The sequence below is a fragment of the Pistacia vera genome, unplaced genomic scaffold (genome assembly GCF_008641045.1).
Source record: "Pistacia vera cultivar Batoury unplaced genomic scaffold, PisVer_v2 Contig949, whole genome shotgun sequence".
NCBI lineage: Eukaryota > Viridiplantae > Streptophyta > Magnoliopsida > Sapindales > Anacardiaceae > Pistacia > Pistacia vera.
The window spans coordinates 186227-207333 of record NW_022196833.1 but is presented as its reverse complement, the minus strand read 5'-3'; the positions used below and the strand labels follow the sequence as shown (position 1 = coordinate 207333).

Here is a 21107-nt window from a genome sequence, read left to right as displayed (position 1 = left end):
GTTTTGAAAGACAAATAGGTACCTTCCGTCATATTCGGTTAGTGATTTTTGTTTATTAATAGTGAAAAGACTAAAATGCCCTTCAAAGTTTCAATTTTGTTTTTTATAAATTAAAAATTTCTAAAAAACCCCTAGGTTTGCTAATTTAATTAAACACCCCATAATAAAAAGTTTGTTAAATGACAAAAACACCCCCACCACCCCAATGCCAGATTCCGGCCACCACGCCGGAATCTGGCGGAAAACGCATTACGACACAGATCCCATGGATCTGTGTCGTAAAGTGCCGATGTGGCCTTTCAGGCCAGATCTGGCCGTCGAAACAGCAGCCAGATTGGCCTTTTCGGCCAGATCCGTGGCTGATCTGGCCGGAAAAGGCCAGATCTACTGCCAGATCTGGCCGGAAAAGGCCAGATCGACGCGTTACGACACAGATCCGACGGGTCTGTGTCGTAACGCAACTTTCCGGCCAGATTCGGGGTGGTGGCCGGAACTGGCACTTGCCGGTGGGGGGTGTTTTTGTTATTTTATAAAACTTTTATATATTGGGGTATTTAGTGAAATTTGTAAACTTAGGGGGTTTTTTGAAATTTTTAAATTTATAAAAAACTAAAATTCAAACTTTTAAGGGTATTTTAGTCTTTTCACTATTAATAAACAGTAATAAACAGAAATCACTAACAGAACATGACGGAAAGTACCTATTTATCATTTCAAAACCTTTTGGGTATCAACTTGTCGTTACGATAAATCTTGGGTATGTATAAGTCGTTCTCCCTTGAAATAATAGGTTATTACATGTGTTTCAGGCAGTTATCAGTCATTTTCCAAGGCTCTGTAATCCTCATTAATATACCCGGGCCTCTGCTGGGCCTATCAGAACCCGGGCCAGCCAGACCCATTTTTTCCACATCCTCAGGGGACGTGATTGGTAAGTTTTTAATATCTAAGGACTCAAATGACAGCATATGGCAGTGGACATTTTCAAAGGGTCCAGCCCTGCCCAGCCCGCCAGACGTGACAAATTACCAATCACAAAAGAAATTTGCTGAAGCTGTGGGCCTTAATGATCCATCGTTTCAGAGAAGATAAATATGGTAGCTGCGAAATTCCCATCTTTGAATCGTTTTTTTTTTTCCCTCTAATGTGATACGCCATTTCCCGAGTAATTTAATTTCCTTTTAAATTTTAAATTTTATACACCAAAAAAGAAATTAGTTTATACGTACATTAAATTTTATACACCAAAAAAGAAATTACTGCAACAGTTATGCATAAATGGGATACGACTGATCACGTGCCCGACATTTTCCATAATTTATTAGAGTAAATAACATTTTCCCACCCAAGGTTTTCCTTAATGGCACTTTTCCACCCAAAATTAATATTCCTTTATTACTCAAAGCTGATTCCGATAACAAAAATTCTATCCATCACTATCATTTGAACCTCTAGTTTCCTCTTTACAAAATCTGTTTCACTAGGACACCTGATTTCTTGCTAATTGCTGACCACCATAAAACTAAGGTTTCATGTTTTTAGATGATTTTCGGTTGATTCTGACGGCAAATATTCAATCAATCACCACCATTCAATCTACCGACCTTTACTCTATAAAAACCCTCTTACCTTAGCTCTTGGTAACTCATTGAACACCGGCTAAAAAAGTGAAGTGTATTTTAGGTATTAATATTAGGGGTGTTCAAAAGAACCGGTTGGAACCGGAACCGACGGGTATCCTGGGTTTGGTTCCGGTTCCGGTTCCGATTCCTACTCAGAACCAATCGTCAATGGGTAGGTTCCGATTCCAAATTTTTTGAACCAAAACCAGGAACCAGGAACTGAGACTAATATAAAATAAAATTAAATATTAGGGAGTTAATAAAAACTTTTGTAGAAAAAGTAATATGAATATATTCATATTTATATTTCATAACATTTAAAATAAGTTGGTTTGACTTTTGAGAATCTACCTTTACAAAGTAATGGACTTTATAATTTTGAATCTATAATTTGTAATTTTATTTTTGTTTACAAGTGCCAGATGGGGGGNAGGATCAGGATCATCAATGCTCACATTCCATAATGAAATCAAAGGTGTTACCTTTCCAAGAGAATGAATAACATGTTCAATGAAAATAGAAATCGTAACAAAAAAAAAGAAAATACAAATCCATATTTGCAACTAAGATATATTTGAAGATGTATAATAATTATTAATCCTAATTTTTAATTTTTAATTTTGTATTTGTAATTATAAATTATAACTTTTAAATAATAAAAAGTGTTGAAATTCAATTAATAGTTCAATTTTTTATTATTTTATTATATTTCGTATTGGTTATATATTTTTTTAATTAATATAAATACAAAATGTTACTAAATATAATATATAAAATATTTTTATAATAATTATTAATAATAAATCAAAATTTATAAATATTAAATATTTTTATAAAACATGCAAGCCAGCCTACAGCACGGCCCAAGGCATGACATGATATATAGTGGATCATGCTATGGGTCTTCAAATTTGATAGGTCGGCAGAACACGAATTTTTAGGGGTCCTGGCGTGGCACGACCCACAATATAATGGACTTTGAATTTTTATTGGTCCGTATATTTTGCTAATCTTGTAGGGCGGTTTTGGTTTGGCACTTTGGTCATCAGTCATGTGAATTACAGTAGGTGTGGCCCGTAAATTAAAGCTTCTTTGTCGTCTTTACTAAAGCTTAGTGCTCCCCTGTTGAGATGAGGTGTTCTTGGAGCTCATGCACACCACAAAACCAAAAGCCATTTAGGTTATATATTCTGAATCAGTAAAACCGTATCTATATCTTCAAATTAAAGCAAATTAATGAAGCATTTATTAGGTGCTGGGCAGGTTCCTCGGATTAGGTCACCTAAATCTTCACAGTTCAAAGAATTTATTTTATTTTATTTTATAACTGGAGTGTTAACATCAATTTATACTTATCTCAACTAATCAATCAGGATTCTGAAACTACCAATTGAGTAAAAAATTTAGTAATTACTTTTATTAATAACTAAAGAAAGGCTTAAACTTAAAATCTCTTAAATAATATATTTAAGAGTTTCTATTAAATTACTCGATCATTAGATATATTAACTTCACACAATTTTCCCTTAGAATTTATAAAAGAAGTTTTGGGGAAGTGATTGCAATTAATTTAGCATTCGGAATTTTCGTAAAAGGGGGTTTGATTGGTGGGAAAAGAAGAGTACCTATCTCTTTCAATAGTGGTGGTTCCACTTCCATACATATTTTATTTTTCTGATCCCACCATGGCAGAAGACACAACAATTATATCTCGGTTAACGAGGCAGCCATCATATAAAATATATATATCATATTATTCCCCATATCCCTCTTTAATTGACCCTTTCCTATTCCTAATCTAGAGTAAGCTTCACTAATTATCTGGTGCCGTGGACCCTCTCAGTCTCAAGTTTCAAATTTAATAATCAACCTTGGTTTGTCTGATTAGTAAAAGAGAGGCATAATTAAGGCTCAGACACCCTTAAGTAAAAAAAAAACAACTCCATGGCTTCTGCTTTCTGCCTTTGGGGATTGGAACGTTCATGAATAATATTTTGAGAGCCCATGTCAGCTTCATAATTGCTCCAAGTCTTTCTCTACAGTGTGAAAATTATGCTTAAAAATGCATTGATTCCACCTAACCTTTGTGCTATTGAGCCAAACTATACTGTAACGTCCATGAAATTACTGTTTGGTTATTACCTTACAGTGAAGATATTCCAACCACCATCATGATTCATCTATATAATTGAGTTTAGTTGCTGGGGTCATGTGAATTACAGTAGGTGTAGCCCGTAAATTAAAGCTTCTTTGTCGTCTTCACTAATATTCAGCTTATTTTGTGGAAATGCTGAAGATGCTAATATTAGGCTTTCAACTTTTGTTAACAAAATTTGGGAACTAATTTTACATGTTCTGAAATAATGAGAAAACAGTCTTCTTTAAAAAGTAGTTTCCATGTTCTATTGGTTATACATTTCACTGGCTGAAATGTGCAGGCAGGATTGATGGCAACTCACGGTAAAGAAACGAAGAGGTTTTTCAGGAATTCATCTGTGAATTGTGTGCTAGCACCACGTTATGCTGGTAGCAAGCGTAACATTATCAAACAACAGGCATGTTTTATATCCCTATTTTTCATTTTAGTAAATTGCTGTTTGAATCATGGTCATGTGCTGAATTTTCAGATAATATCTACTTCTTTTTCAGGCATGTATCTAGTTATCTGTGAAGATTAACTTTGTTCTCATTAAATGTCGTTGGCCTCAGTCTGAAAATAAATATTCACATTTATAAAAAATCATTGTAATATTGTTTGATATTATATGCCCAAATTGTTTCCCTTATTCTTACAAACCTTCTCTATGTGTCCAAATTGTTTGCAACTCCTGCATTGTATCCCTGGTATGAACCAACACCTCCTCTCCGAATGTCCCTTCTTTTTACAGTGAGTGCAACCTGGAAACTCCTTCACTCCACCTGACTTCTCCCACTGATTGATACTCTTTTCTTTCCCCTTTTTATCCCCAGCATAGCTCCTGTTTTGTCCTTGTGCAGGTTTGCCTTTTTGGTTTGCTATCATTGCTCCCTCACTTGTGTCTTCTTATCTCATGAGTTTCTTTGTTCTTGAGCTTGGAGAGCATGAACAAGCTCAGTCAAAGTGATCTGAGTCATGTCCTTGGAGTCCTCAAGAGAGGAGATTTTGGACTCAAATCTCTTCGGCAAGCTCACCAAAACCTTTTCCACCACTTTTTTATCTGTCAACTCCACTCCCATCAACCTTATTTTGTTGACAACACTCATTAATCTATCAACATAATCCTTAACTTTTTCTGATTCCTGCATCCTCTACATCTCAAATTCTCTCCTTAGATTAAGCACCTGCATATTTCTTGTTGTGGTTTCGCCCATTTACTCTTCTCTCAGCTTGTTCCATGCTTCCTTTGGAGTCTCATATGCCATGATCCTTGTAAATACAAGGTCAGTCACTATTCCATGAATGTGAGAGAAAGCTCTAGGTGTTTGGTAGCTTCCTCTTCATGTATTCTGATCTGATTCAAAGTAGGATTTGGTCCCAAAGGTGATGTCTGTCTATTCTCTTCCACATACTGCCATAGCCCTTAACCCCGGAGGAGGGCCTTTATTTTAACAGCCCATATATGATAGTGTTCCCCATTGAACATCGGTGGTGCCATCACAACAGATTGAGTTGCCATGTCTCTGTTTTTTTATGTCTGTCATAGAGAGAAAAATGAGCTAATGCAAGCTAGTTTTTTGCTGAAAAAAGGAAGGTGTTCTTGAGTTGTGGTTAATGGTTGAATGAAAGAAACTTCAAATTTTTGTGAGTGACTCTGATACCATTCGATAGTTCTTGGCCGGAGAATACAAAAGAAAGATAAAGAGAACTCAAAGCATATATGTAAAAGTCTATGGTTTTCATTGAAGTTGATCAATATAAACATTAGCTTAACAACTCTCTGTTGATTCAACAACTAACATTACAAATTCAAATTTAAAAACTTAACAACTAATATTTCTTACACAATACACACCATAATACTGACTTAATTATACTTAAGCCATTCAACTACAATACACTAAAAACTACAGCCATGCACGTTGGACCACTGCAGTAAACTATCTTCAACAGGCTTCAAAAACAATTCCAACTGAATCTGCAATGTTGATGCATTTCTAGCAAAGTATCACTACATCAACAACATTTATAAAAAAATCATTATAATATTGTTTGATACTAGACCATGCATTCTATTTAGCTCAAAATCAACTGTATAGGATTATACTTTCAAACGTCCTTCATGTGCAAGTAGTTCTAGTGCTATTGTTTTCTTGCTCTTGTGAGCCACATCTCGGATGGTTCCCAATCAAGCGGGCTACAACGGTTAGACGCTATAAGCCGGACACAGCCTTGCTAATGGAGATGAAATTCACGCCGTGTGAAAAAAAATCCATTGTACCGCTCTACGGCATTGCCGGTAACTCCTGAGCGGAAGGAGTTCGAAAACACGTATTTTCCGGTACGAAAGGGAAACAAGTGACGCTGTACCAAGACGCTCACGTGAAAGGGGGGTCTTGCCTCACATTAAACTATGTGGAGAAGGCAGGTTATATAAGCAGGCCAGCGCTGCTCGGGAGGACATTTGTCATGCCATTCAGAGGTCTACACCATTTGGTGTAACATTGTAGGCTTGGTCTCTGTGTTTGAGAAGTTAAAGCTTATTAGAAGAGCCCACTCGGCCGCGTTGCAGCGGCGTGGTGATGACACTCGGTGACTGCTCAAGTATTATAAATGGAGGAAGGTGTGAGAGTTCGTTGTTGATCGGGATGATAAGACCTATGACAAGTCGGAGTCAAACGGGTGAGTATGAAACCAACATTTTGTCAGAATATTTGTGGAAATGTGATTGATGTAATATTAGGCTTTCAACTTTTGTTAACAAATTTGGGAACAATCTTCACATGTCTGAAATAATGAGAAAACGTCTTCTTAAAAAGTAGTTTCCATGTTCTATTGACATTTCACTGGCTGAAATATGCAGGCAGGAGTGTGGCACCCGTGAAAGAAACGGAAAGGATTTTTCAAGCAATTCATCATGTGAATTGTGTGTGCGCACACGTATGCTGTGTAAGAGTAGTAGTAAGGTTAGCATCAAACAACAAGGCATGTTATATCCCTCTTTTATCATTTTAATTTGCTGTCTCTGTTATAGTTAGACTCGATTGTAGCTCATTATGAGTATTGATGTAAATGTCACAAAATCATTGACATGAGGCTGAATATAATAATTGTTGTAATTTTTGGTTCTCTTCTGTCATCGCTTGTTTTCTATTGTTTCAGAAAACCACTTGTTTCTTCTTTAGGAATAACGATGGGTAAAATGTTTGTATGATGATGTTGTTGTCCAGATTTGGTTGGTAACATCTTTACACACCATCAGAAATGTGTTATGTTGTTGACACGCAAGCATCCGGTAAAATCGGAACGAGTGTTAATCAAGGAAAGATAACACATTTATAGAGGGGAGGTTGATTGATCCTCTGTGATGTCCGCTCGATGACACACACTGACCTCGTCCTCTTTCGATGTTACCAACCAGGTTCAGGGTGATTTTCTAATCTTCATTTCTGAGTGATAAGTGGCTTTCTTTGCCACATCTTAAACATACTTTTGTTTAACTTCAGCATTTCTTTTTGTACGCTTACTGATTTCCATGTAGAGCATAATTTTGCGATTTCATTTTATGTATATACTTTGTTGGTTAGTAATCTTAGACTTGGGATTTACTTTTCTCAAGAAAACAAAGGGCACCTTCAACCGCCTACACACACACAGCCACCACTCTTAAGAATTCTTTTATTGCCATGCTGTGTTGACATCTGTCATGTGCTGAATTTTCAGATATCTATTCTTTTTCAGGCATGTATCTAGTTATCTGTGGATAACTTTGTTCTCATTAAATGTCGTTGGCCTCAGTCTGAAAATAATATCAAAAAATCCTTTACTTAATTTACTGTAGTTTCTTGTAAATTTAAAAAAATTAAAAATTAAAATCTAAAGTAATTAATTATAAACAATAATAAGAACTTTGCCCATTCCGTTCTGACGATCTGACCTATGGATTCCTTTCCTCTTCACTTTCGCTGGAGCCAAACTCATTGCTTCACTTTGTCTTCTTCTTCCTTTCCTCTCACATCGACCTTACAAAATCATCTCATTTCATTCAAATTCATAGATTTTAAATTTATTATTTATTTGTTCGTGTAATCAAATGGTTTCATTTTAATTAATTAATTAATTTTTTAAAATTTAACTACAAAATTACCTCATCAAGTGTTAAATACATAGTAACATGGGTAGCGGCACTACCACGAGGACGAAACTAACGACTACAAGCAAACACAGCTCATCTCATAATTCTTTCACTCTTATTTTCTCTCTCTCTCTTATACTTTCCTCTCTCCGGTTCTCTCGAATTACAGTTTCGTACATTTGCCGGACCTTACTGTTTCATCATGCCTACTACCGCCGAGGATGGAAAAGACTTGTATCTTCACGGTGATCTTGATCTTAAGATCATCAAGGCTCGACGGTTGCCGAACATGGACATAGTGTCCGAGCACTTGCGCCTTTGTTTCACGGCCTGTCGCGTTAGCGAAAGTAAGCCAGAGTCGGAGCCTCACGATTGGGTTGCCGAAGAGAAGGGAGATGGAATCGAGGATAACCATCATCACAGTAAGATTATCACCAGCGACCCTTATGTTACCGTGTCGGTGCCGCAAGCCACCGTGGCTCGCACACGTGTCATTAAGAACTCTCAGAATCCATTCTGGAACGAGCACTTTCTTATTCCCTTGGCTCACCCTGTAGCTGACCTCGAGTTTCAAGTTAAAGACAACGATGTTTTTGGCGCTGAGATTATTGGGAAGGCGAAAATCCCCGCCCATAAAATCGCCACACGTTAAACTCAACAGCTATAAATAAAGGACTCCCTCACATCTGGGATCTCTGATTTTCATAATCACAAATAGCAAAGGCCATCCGCCGGGAAAGAGACTAACTTATATTTTTCTCTGAATACACAGTTTTATACTTCTGTTCGTTGTTCGCGATCTCTTGTATTTGGTAATACCAAGAACATTTATAAAAGACAACAGTGGCTATAAAAATTGCTTTAAGCATACCGAACCACTATAAAATTTTCACTGTCTATTATTATTTAATCTTTTTACTTTGTTATAACATTATCTTAACTAAAATTAATCATGTGTAATTTCTAAGACCTCTAGCACTTTGCATGAGCAAGGTCTTTGGTGCAAAATCACACAATAAATATTGTAATATTCAACAGTTAAAAATAAATAATATTACAACACAGACAATTAACATTCAACAATCAACTAATTTAGTCAAATATTAACATAATTTTGGGGCATGTTTGGCTTATTATTTTTATCACATTCCCAATCTTACTCTCCAAATAATGTTTGGCATATTATAAGAATATTACCTTATTTTTTTAAATTACTTTTAGACCCATAAGGTTATTAATTTCATCAATACACCCTGAAAAAAAGTTTAAAAATTATCAAAAGCACCCCATGACCCATACTTGCCAGATTCCGGCAACCACGTCGGTGGTAGCGAGAATCGTACAACGGCGTACCTGCCGACCAAAAATGGCCGGAAGTTCACACGACTGGCCTTTCCGGCAGATCACCACGGATTGGCCGTGAATGACGACCAAAGAAATGGCCATCGTGAGGTCAACGACGGCCAATAATTGGCTATCGTTTACCGAAAAAGACAGCCAAAGATGCCGTCGTTTTGGCCTTTTTCGGCCATCGCGGCCACACAGGCTGTAGATCTTACCTTTTCGGTCAGATCCGTGGTAGATCTGGCTGGAAAAGGCCACCATACGACTCATTACGACACGATCCGACAAATCTGTGTCGTAACATGATTTTCCGACTAGATTCCGGCAGTGGTGGTCGATTCTGGCACGCGGTGGTGGGGGGTGTTTGTCATTTTATAATTAGGGTATTTAATTAAATTAGCAAGCCTAGGGGCTTTTTCATAAATTTTAAATTTACACTCGTAATACTCCATCCAACTACCCAATATTATTTTCAAAATCCTATCTAAAATAATAAACCAAACGCACACTTGGTTATTGTCGTTAACGATATAACCTGAAACCATCACTGGGTGGCCAAGCGGTCAATTAGAATTTTTGGGTGTATTACTCAAGAGGTTTTGCAAACGATCTACCTTGATTAGTAATAGAGTGGCTACTGAAAACTCATCGATTGTTAACTTTAAGACCTGATTAGTTGAGGATGTTTTCTCAATCTTCTGGATTCCAATTATCACTCAAAAAGCTTCTATGATGCCAATTCCCACTCACATGCATTCTCACCCCAATTCTCCCTTGCCAGCCGACTCAATGCTGACTATGCTTCATCTTCCACCACACTTCAATGGAGTCATGGACCAATCAAATTAACATCAAATCATTCATTCAAAGAAGTTTTTATTATTCGGCAGTGCAAAGGTGATCAAGTGGTTTCACTTTAGGTTATTTTATTTTATTAAAAATGAACTACAAAAGAGAATCAAACTCACTGTTCTTCTTAACTACTACTCTATTAAGTTCTTACTTTCTCTCTCTTTAGCACTTCCTCTCCGGTTTGTTTTTTAACTACTACTCTATAAGTTCTCTGCCATTACGGTTTCATACATTGCCGAAAGTTACCGTTTTCATGGCTACCGCCGAGGATAAACACGTCTGGTTCTTCACGGTGATCGTCCTTAGAATCATCGAGGTTCGGGTCTCTGCATTGGGGCGCCGAGAGAAGTCCTCGCGGAAAATAACTTTATGCCAGCCGACTATATGTTAGAGTGTCGCAGGCCGACAATATACTATTGGGTAGGCGCACTCGTTTATCATTGATGAAGACTGTTTGGTTATTACCTTACAGTGAAGATATTCCAACCACCATTCATGATTCATCTATATAATTGAGTTTAGTTACTGGGGTCATGTGAATTACAGTAGGTGTAGCCTGTAAATTAAAGCTTCTTCGTCTTCACTAAAGCTTAGTGCTCCCCTGTTGAGATGAGGTGTTCTTGGAGCTCATGCACACCACAAAACCAAACGCCATTTAGGTTATATATTCTGAATCAGTAAAACCGTATCTATATCTTCTAATTAAAGCAAATTAATGAAGCATTTATTAGGTGCTGGGCAGGTTCCTCGGATTTTGGTCACCTAAATCTTCACAGTTCAAACCATTTATTTTATTTTATTTTATAACAGGTGTTAGTGTCAATATATAAGCATCTCAATTAATCAATCAAGATCTTGAAATTACCAATTAAGTAAGAACTTCAATGACTACTTCTATTAGTAACTAATGAGAGACTTAAATTTAAAACCTCTTAAATAATATATTCAAGAATCTCTATTGAACCATTCGACCACTAAAGATAATTAACTTCACACAATTTTCCCATAGGATTTGCTTGGGAATTTTATGGTAGCGGTTATGAGGATAAACCATCGTAACGATTTTGAAGGTAAACCACCGTAGCGGTTTTAAGGGGTTTTTAGTAGCAGTTTTTAAGTGTATTTAGACATGCACATAAATGTACAATCTGGGATCCCCTCGTGAATATGTATGGTTAGATCCAATACTTGTTAACTCTGCATTCTTTTAAGTGTTCATAGCATATGTACTACGTTAGAGAACAATACGATAGTTGCTAGTTGTATTCAGAAATTGACTAAAATAACTGACATTGGAGCTTGTCTGCTATTGTCACCATAAGAAACCATTTTAACTCAGAAGTGAAATGGAACATGTCCAAACTTGACAAAAATATCTATTTTCCAGCAGCAACAAGGGCAGATCTAGCTTTTGTAAAACTAGAAATGAGAGATCCAAGCTTAGCTTGTCATTTCATCCAAAACTCAAACAAGGGCAGATCTAGCTTTTGTAAAAGTAGGAATGAGAGATCCAAGCTGTAGCTTGTCATTTCATCCAAAACTCAGTCTGTACCTGCAAATTGTATGGATCATATAATTAATTAAAAAGCCATTACATGTTCCAACGACCGTCAAATTTTTTTTTGGTTGCAAATTAGAGTATATAACGGAATAATAGTGGGAAGAGTTTTTTTTTAGGATAAAATTTTTAAATCAGCCAAAACACTTTAATTTAAGGTATTTTATAAATCCCTTAAAAATATACTATACTGATTTTAAAGAGTTTTTAAACCAGTTAAAATTAATTCATGAAAAATCTAATAAATAATAATTTTTAAACACTTCAAAATTAACTTAATTAAAAATCTCCTAAAATCAGTAAGGCATAAACTCCCAAAAATTAATAAAAGTTGAGGGGAAGTGATTGCCATTAATTTAGCATTTGGAATTTTCGTAAAAGGGGGTTTGATTGGTGGGAAAAGGAGAGTACCGATCTCTTTCAATAGTGGTGGTTCCACTTCCATGCATATTTTATTTTTCCGATCCCACCATGGCAGAAGACACAACAATTATATCTCGGTTAACGAGGCAGCCATCATATAAAAAATATATATATATCAATTATCATATTATTCTCCGTATCCCTCTCTAATTGACCCTTTCCTATTCCTAATCGGCTTGCAGGAATATGGTGACCCCATCTCCATCCCACGATTAATCAACCTAATTTATTCTAACCTCAAAATGGGACTTTTAATGGAATTAATACGTTGTAGAATGCTTCAAATTAATTAAGAAAACTCAAGTACTTGCTCCAGACTAAACATGTTCTTGATAAACTGCTTTAATAAAAGCAGTTGGTGAGATCAAAATTGCCCTAGCTAAGTTCTGATATGGGATTATTGTATTATATATGTAATGTACAAAGAGGGAAGAGAGAAGATCTGGATTTGAGTTTAGAGGCGTTTGGTATAGATCGATTTAGAGCCGTCGAAGCTATTTTGAAAAGCAGATGATAGTGCCGTTTTGTAAAATTGATCTTGTCAGTGTACTGGTTATTTATTTTGGAATGAACTGCTGCAATTTTAAATGTTTCTTTTGTGAATGGTTTATTGAAATGAAATTTAAAGCATTTAAAACATTGCACGTAAAATAGATCACCTGCAATTGATAGATTGTGCTGTTCATAATTGTTATGCTTAACAAATCTATATTGACGTAAGTTCACATCAGCAAGCACCAATCAGAGTTTATAAAAACTTTACACCATTCAGGATCTGTCACGTCGCCCCAAGACAGAGAGAATATAACTGTCACCAACTCAACAGGTTTAGGTTTTGTTTATGAATGAATAAGGTCTACACATCTGTTCAAGCCTCAAATAATTTGAGAATATTTCATAAGTTATCAGCCAAATGGGATGCAAAGAAGGATTTGCATGATACCTACCCACTTGTAGACTTGTAATCATTACGTTAAACTCAACAGCTATAAATAAAGGACTCTCCCTCACAATATCTGGGATCTCTGATTTTCATAATCACAAATAGCAAAGGCCATCCGCCGGAAAGAGACTAACTTAATATTTTTCTCTGAATACACAGTCTTTATACTTCTGTTCGTTGTTCGCGATCTCTTGTAATTTGGCTAATAACCAAGAACATTTATATAAAAGACAACAGTGGCTATAAAAATTGCTTTAAGCATCCGAACCACTATAAAATTTTCACTGTCTTATTTATTATTTAATCTTTTTACTTTGTTATAACATTATCTTAACTAAAATTAATCATGTGTAATTTCTAAGACCTCTTAGCACTTTGCATGAGCAAGGTCTTTGGTGTCAAAATCACACATCAATAATAATATTGTAATATTCAACAGTTAAAAATAAAATAATATTACAACACAGACTATTTAACATTCAACAATCAACTAATTTAGTCAAATATTAACAATATTTTGGGGCATGTTTGGCTTATTATTTTTATCCACATTCCCAATCTTACTCTCCAAATAATGTTTGGCACATTATTTAAGAAATATTACCTTATTTTTTTAAATTACTTTTAGACCCCATAAGTATTTAAGTTCTTCAAATACACCCTGAAAAAAAGTTTAAAAATTATCAAAAGCACCCCCATGACCCATACTTGCCAGATTCCGGCAACCCACGTCGGTGGTAGCCGGAATCTGTACAACGGCGTACCTGCCGACCAAAATGGCCGGAAGTTCATCGATCTGGCTTTCGGCCAGAATCACCCGATCTGGCGTGAATGACGACCAAAGAGGCCATCGTTGAGTTCAACGACGGCCAAATCTTGGCTATCGTTAACCGAAAAAGACAGCCAAAGATGACCGTCGTTTTGGCCTTTCTGGCCAGCCGCGCACAACAGGCTGTAGATCTTACCTTTTCCGGTCAGATCCGTGGTAGATCTGGCTGGAAAAGGCCATAACGACTCATTACGACACAGATCCGACAAATCGTGTCGTAACATGTTTTCCGACTAGATTCCGGCAGTGGTGGTCGGATTTGGCACTGCAGGTGGGGGGGTGTTTTTGTCATTTTATATATTAGGGTATTTAATTAATTGCAAGCCTAGGGGCTTTTTCATAAATTTTAAATTTTACCTCGTAATACTCCCTATCCAACTACCAATTTATTTTCAAAATCTATCTAAAATAATAAACCAAACGCCAACTTGGTTATTGTCGTTAACGATATAAAGCCTGAAACCATCACTGGGTGGCCAAGCGTCAATTAGAATTTTGGGTGTATTACTCAAGAGGTTTTGCAATCGATCTACCTTGATTAGTAATAGAGTGGGTACTGAAAACTCATGATTGTGAACTTTAAGACCGAAGATTAGTTGAGGATGTTTTCTCAATCTTCGATTCAATTACACTCAAAAAGCTTCTATGATGCCAATTCCCAACTCACATGCATTCCTCACCCCAATTCTCCCTTGCAGCCGACTCAATGCTTGACTATGTCTCATCTTCCCACCACACTCACATGGAGTCATGGACAATCAAATTAACATCAAATCATACATTCAAAGAAGTTTTATTTATTCGGCAGTGCAAAGGTGATCAAGTGGTTTCACTTTAGTTTATTTTATTTTATTAAAAATGAACTACAAAAGAGAATCAAACTCACTGGTTTCTTAACATACTCTATTAAGTTTACTTCTCTCTTTAGCACTTCCCTCTCCGGTTTGTTTTTCTTAACTACTACTCTATTAGTTCTCTGCCATTACGGTTTCATACATTTGCCGAAAGTTACCGTTTTCACATGGCTACCGCCGAGGATAACACCTGGTATCTTCACGGTGATCTTGTCCTTAGAATCATCGAGGTTCGAAGGTCTCTGATGGGCCGCCGAGAAGTTCCTGACATTAACTTTATGCCAGGCGACTATTATGTTAGAGTGTTAGTGCCGCAATCTACTTTGGCGCGCACTCGTATCATTGACAAGAACTCTCAGAATTTATTCTGGAACGACCAGTTTTTTATTCCCTTGGCTCACCCTGTAACTGAACTCGAGTTTCAATTAAAGCCAAGACTTTCCTTCAGTCCAAAGTTATGGGAGGCTAAAATTCCGCGAAAAGAATCGCCACGGCGAGTTTATCTCGGAATGGTTCCGAATCGAATCATCCAGCCTCTTGGACAGTCAAAGACTTACGACTGGAGATGAAATTCACGCCGTGTGAACAAATCAATATACCGCTATGGCATTGCCGGTGATCCTGAGCTGAGAGGAGTTCGAAACACGTATTTTCCGTTACGAAAGGGAAATCAAGTGACGCTGTACCAAGACGCCTCACGTGAGGGAGGAGTCCTTGCCTCACGTTAGCTTGAGGGAGATAGGTTATAAGCCAGGCACGGTGGGAAGGACATTTGCGAAGCCATTTTAGATGCTCGCATCTGATCTACATTATGGGTGGTCTGTGTGTGCGAAGATTAAGCTTATTAGAGAGCCCACTCGGCCGTTGCGCGTGGTGGTGATTTGACACTCGGTGATTTGCTGAAGTATAAATCGGAGGAAGGTGTCAGGTTTGTTGTTGATTGGGAGGAGAAGACATCCGTGACAAGCATGGAGTCCAAACGGTGAGTAGGGAAACCAACATTCAGCTATTTTTTGTGAAATGCGATGATCTAATATTAGGCTTTTTACTTTTGTTAACAAAATTTGGGAACTAATTTTACATGTTCTGAAATAATGAGAAAACAGTCTTCTTTAAAAGTAGTTTCCATGTTCTATAGGTAGCTTTTACATTTCACTGGCTGAAATGTGCAGGCAGGATGATGAAACTCATGGTAAAGAAACGGAGTCGTTTTTCAGGGATTCATCGTGAATTGTGTGCTAGCACCACGTTTGCTGCTGATGCGAGTGTAGCCTATAAAACAGGCATGTTTGATATCCCTATTTTTCATTTTAGTAAATTGCTGTCTCTGTTATAGTTAGCTCGTATGATGTATGTTGATTATGTCGCACAAAATCACTTGACACTAAGTTGAAATAATAATTGTTGGATCTTTTTTGGTTCTCTTCTGTCATCGCTTGTTTTATAAGTTCAGAACATTGTTTTCTTTTTAGAATTAACGATGGGTTAAAATTGTTTGTAGATGTGTTGTCCAGAGTGTAGTACCATCTTTACACACCATCGAAATGTGTTATTGTTGACACGCAAGCATCCGGTATAATCGGAAGATAAACATCATTTATAGGAGGTATTGATCTCTGTGATGGTCGCTATGACACCCTGACCATCGTCTCTTTCGTGATGTCACACTGTGTTCAGGGTGATTTCCATAATCCTTCATATTCTGTGAGTGGCTTTCTTGCCAATATTAAAAATTTGGTTTAACTTCAGCATTTCTTTGTACAGCATACTATTTCCATGTGAGCATAATTTTTGCGATCCATTATATTACTTGTTGGCTAGTACTCTGACTTGTGATTTCTTCTAATAGAACAAAGACACCCTCACCCACACACACACGCACCCACTCTTAAGAATTTTTTATTGCCATGCTGTTTGAATCATTGTCGTGCTGAATTTTCAGATCATCTACTTCTTTTCAGGCATGTATCTAGTTATTTGTGAAGATTAACTTTGTTCTCATTAAATGTCGTTGGCCTCAGTCTGAAAATAAATAATCTCATTTATAAAAAATCACTATAATATTGTTGATACTGGACCATGCATTCTATTTAGCTCAAATCAACTGTATAGGATTATACTTTCAAACGTCCTTATGTGCAAGTAGTTCTAGTGCTATTGTTTTCTTGCTCTCTCTTCTTGGTTTTACAATTCTTTTGGTGTCAGGCTCAAATCAAGGCTCCAAGACAGCCAGGCATGATTGGCACGCAGAATTGAAGGGCCAGCTGCATATGATGTTCTTACAAACTTTGAGCAGTGTTGGAGGCAAGGAACTCCGCACACAAAATCCACTACTCAAAACCTTAAAAAGGTTTCGATTTGCAAGATGGTTTCTGCTTAAGATAGAGCGCATCCCAGCGATAACAAGTCTTCCCTATTGGTTCAAGTAATGGAACCACACTGTTCCACAGGATGACGACGTAGTACAGGTTTGGAGGAAGAAAATCCTGAAACCTGGCAGTTCAGGTATACACTGCAAATTATATTGAATGAAATTTTATTCTTTGGTCTGTTTATTTTTATTTTCTTAATTTTAGTGAATTTTTTCTTTTTTACAGATTTTGCGGTCCATTGACCAGGATCAGTGGAAGGATTTCTAAGGATGTTGATAAGGCTGAGAACCAGGTTTGTGTGTCAACTAACTTTACTCTTTAATACTTAGAAAATCCTATCTCTGTATCCATAGAGGTAATATTCAAGGTCGTGACCGGTACTTGATATAACTGACAATTTAATCTCTTTCATTCATCTGTTGCTAATCCAGTTCTGAATGAATTCTTCTCTTGCAGAACCTTATTCGTGCAAAAGACTCGGTAATAGATAAGAGCATTCAAAGAGCAACATTCAAGTCATCAGATGCTCAGCGTTTCATATATATGAAAATCAGATTTTTATTGGATCATCTTATGCATGGCCATGTATAAAAGATGCAGGTAAAATCTGATCGATCTTTTCTGTTTGTACAATATTTTCTTCTTATCAAGAAGTCTTACACACAAAGTTTTGTGATACAAGGAACACACAAAATGAAGTATTTAATTGCAAAATTTTCTTAGGATCTTGAAAGTTGTGTTCAGGAGCTAATATAGAAATTTCAAACGCCATCGTTTCTCTGTAACATTTCAGTTATAGATTATTGAATCTAAACCATTATATGTTTTCTATTCCCCTAAATTTTTCTGAAGTCATTCTGTTCTGTATGAGCGGAGCTGATAACCTTTCCTATGGAGTTGGCACAAAGATTGCCAGTAAAATCAGAGCTAATGAGAGATTTGCAGTGTATGTTATACCCGATGTGGCCTGAGGGTGATCCAAATTTTCGCGTGTGCAAGAAATTCTGTTTTGGCAGGTTTTATTCTGTATATTGTCCCAAAACTTATGAACTGGAATTGTTACTTGCATAAAAATTAAATATCAAATTGATTCATATTCTTGTTTCACCGACCCTGTTCATTAGCATCTTCAAAATGTATTATCTTGTATTGCTTCGAAACAATAATGTGTTGTTCTTTTTTAATTATTGGTTCGGAGTTTAAGGGCTCATCTGTCTTTGTCATGCCAGATAAATATGATCTTGGTTCATAAATTGGCCTGATTTAGTTGGTTCTTCACTTGGGTTTAGAATGGTGACTAACTGTGGCTTTTGAAAAACACAATGGGAAGTCTGGTAACATTTTTTTCAAACACTATGTCTTCTTTAGCAATTCAATTGGTATAGTCTTTTATGTTGTTGCTATCCAATTGGATTCTATAATTAAGTTTACTTAACTTTATACTTGGGAAATAGGATGAGCACTTGCAATTTAATACTTCATCATTCTAGTTTCTCTCAGTTTTGACATTTTTGTAAAAAATGTATATTAAAAAACAATGCAGAATTATTTTGTCAATTACTACTTCACTTATTTGCACTTTGCAGAGCCAGACAATGCAGATGATGTATAGTTGTCGCCAGGCACTGAAAGATATGCAGAGGAATGCACATCCACAAGATTACCTCAATTTTATTGCCTCGGTAAACGGGAAGCAAACCATATGTGTCAACCAGTAGTGGTGAAGGTATTACTGGAAGAGACCTTTTGTGCTTTTTAAGCTACTGTAATGCACTTCGTTTTGGACTAAATTATTTGTTTTGTTGTTAATTATTGTGGCAAATAATTTTGTTGTTCTTAACATAAGATCTCTATTAGCTATTTCTTTTCTCTCTTGAAAAAGTCACGAGCATTATTGCGATCCTAGACTTCATGAGTAGTTAATTTGTGAACTTTCCTGTCTAATTGCTGGTTTTGATTTCCAGTTGACTTGTTGTGTCAAATGTTTTATGGTGATATATGACATGGTACATAACATATATAAATCTTTAACTTTTAAAGTTATTTTCTGATGGAAGCATGACATTTTTGAAATACGAGCTCTATTAATCATTCGTGTATCAGGTCTTGATATGTAATAAGTTTTCTAAGGGAGCAGGACATATTTTTAAATTATAGTTACTAATTAAGTTTATCAGGTATCTGAATCACAAAAACATCAGCGGTTTATGGTATATGTCATGCTAAGGGAATGATAGTAGATGATGATATGTGATAGTGGGATCTGCCAACATTAATGAAAGATCAATGGCTGGGAGTAAAGACACTGAAATAGCCAGGGTGCATATCAGCCGCATCATGCTTGGGCGAAAAACAAGAGGCATCCGCATGGTCAGGTCTGTTACTTTGGTATCTCATCCCTAACTCTTCTTGAAAGACCATGATCAAAAGATTTGACCAACTTCATATGGAATGCATTTATTATTATGAATTCTCTTCAATACCTTAATTCAGTGATTGATTAGCAATTACAGGGATTTGTATTTATTGTTTGTCTATTTACATTTACAAAAATGTATAAATTAGCTATTGTACATGTTGCAATGTATTGAAAATATACATTGAAATTCTTCTCTTCTATTTTCTTTTTCTTTGGCATACTCTGACAGTATCATTGTCTTGAACTGCTTCTCTTTCTCGATTCCTTACAGATTTTATCACCCAGATTTTCTTTTCTGTTTGCTTTTGGCTTGAACAAAGCAAGTTGACATCCTGTAGTTCTTTTAAGATTTTCAAAATCAGCTTTGTTTGCAATTGTTGCTGGGTGGTATGATTGCTGTAGCATAAGCATCCCATAGCATAAAATTAGTTTTGGCTTGATGAAAGTATGATAGTACCCTATATCTATGTTTTAACTTTCCAAATGCGTATTTTGACTTCCAATCATAACCCCTCAAACTTTAGTCTGACTAAGATTGTATTCTAAGACTTCGATAATTCCTAAACATTCTGTAATTGTAAAGCTGTCGTTGTGTGATATATACGAACATTAGTGACCAGCATGTGCCTTGTGCAGATCTATGGATATAGGAAGTCACTTTGGGCAGAGCATCTGGTAGCAGAGGCTTGTTCGAGAAGCCTGAAAGTAGTGGAATTGTAACGACAGTAAACAAGATCGCTGGAGACAACTGGGCCAAGTTCACCACTGAGAATTTCACGCGACTCCGTGGCTACCTTCTAAAATATCCCCTTAAGGTAGAGGCTGATGGGAAAATAAGCCCCCAACCCGGACACGAGAGATTTCCAGATACAGGTGGTACAGTCATGGAAGGCGTTCCAGTTTTGAAAGATATTTTGACCGCATAATTCTGTGGAGTTGTCGACTACTTCAGCATTAATGGGTAACGGAAACGCACTCGGGGCTTCTTGCTAATGCAATTGATGCATTTTTCAATCAAGAAGGAAACATTTCGTTTTCAAAGGATTCAAATTATCAGATACACAGGGAACAAATTTGCATCTTGATGCAGTGAGCACCTTCACAGAGGGAATCTGTTGCTTAATAACAATTTACAGGTTATATGACTGGTGTAACAGGCCCGTGAAATTTACTTCAGATAGGAACCTCATTACCTGCATATGAAATCATCAATGTTATTAACATTGGCTCTAGAAGGGTGGTACTGGTCTAATTATTCTGGTCTATCAGTTGTGCCTCCAGAAGAACTTTATAGAAGCCACTGATCGGTCCGATGCAAGTCAACAGCTTTATGGTGTAATCTGGCCGGCCAGACTACAGAGACGCCTCGAGGATGGGTTTTCGCAAACAACGGAAAGCATTTGAAAATTTGTGTTCAAACCGAAACTAGTATACTGACATTATCTCACAAGTGAAGGGCACTGATCAGTTCACTGGGTTCTGCATTGATGTATTTAAAACTGCTTCAGACTTTTACCTTATTCTATCCGTATCAACTATCCCATACACAGATACCCAACATAAACACAAAGCTGCTGATCTTCTTCGCTTAATCCCGGGGTGTAAGTGTGAAATATAAA

General features: G+C 36.6%; 1 protein-coding gene and 1 pseudogene across 1 annotated transcript; both read left to right on the top strand.

The window, feature by feature from the left end:
• Positions 1 to 7970: 7970 nt before the first annotated feature.
• On the top strand, positions 7971 to 8546 carry LOC116120827 (phospholipase D delta-like). The gene has a single exon (XM_031406798.1). The coding sequence runs from the start codon at positions 8097 to 8099 to the stop codon at positions 8544 to 8546; it is 450 nt and encodes a 149-aa protein (XP_031262658.1). The 5' UTR covers positions 7971 to 8096.
• A 6318-nt stretch (positions 8547 to 14864) lies between these two features.
• On the top strand, positions 14865 to 21085 carry LOC116120826 (annotated as a pseudogene).
• Positions 21086 to 21107: the final 22 nt, after the last annotated feature.

Coding starts and splice junctions, on each gene's coding strand:
- LOC116120827 (XM_031406798.1), top strand. CDS start 8,097: ATGCCTACTACCGCCGAGGATGGAAAAGACTTGTATCTTCACGGTGAT.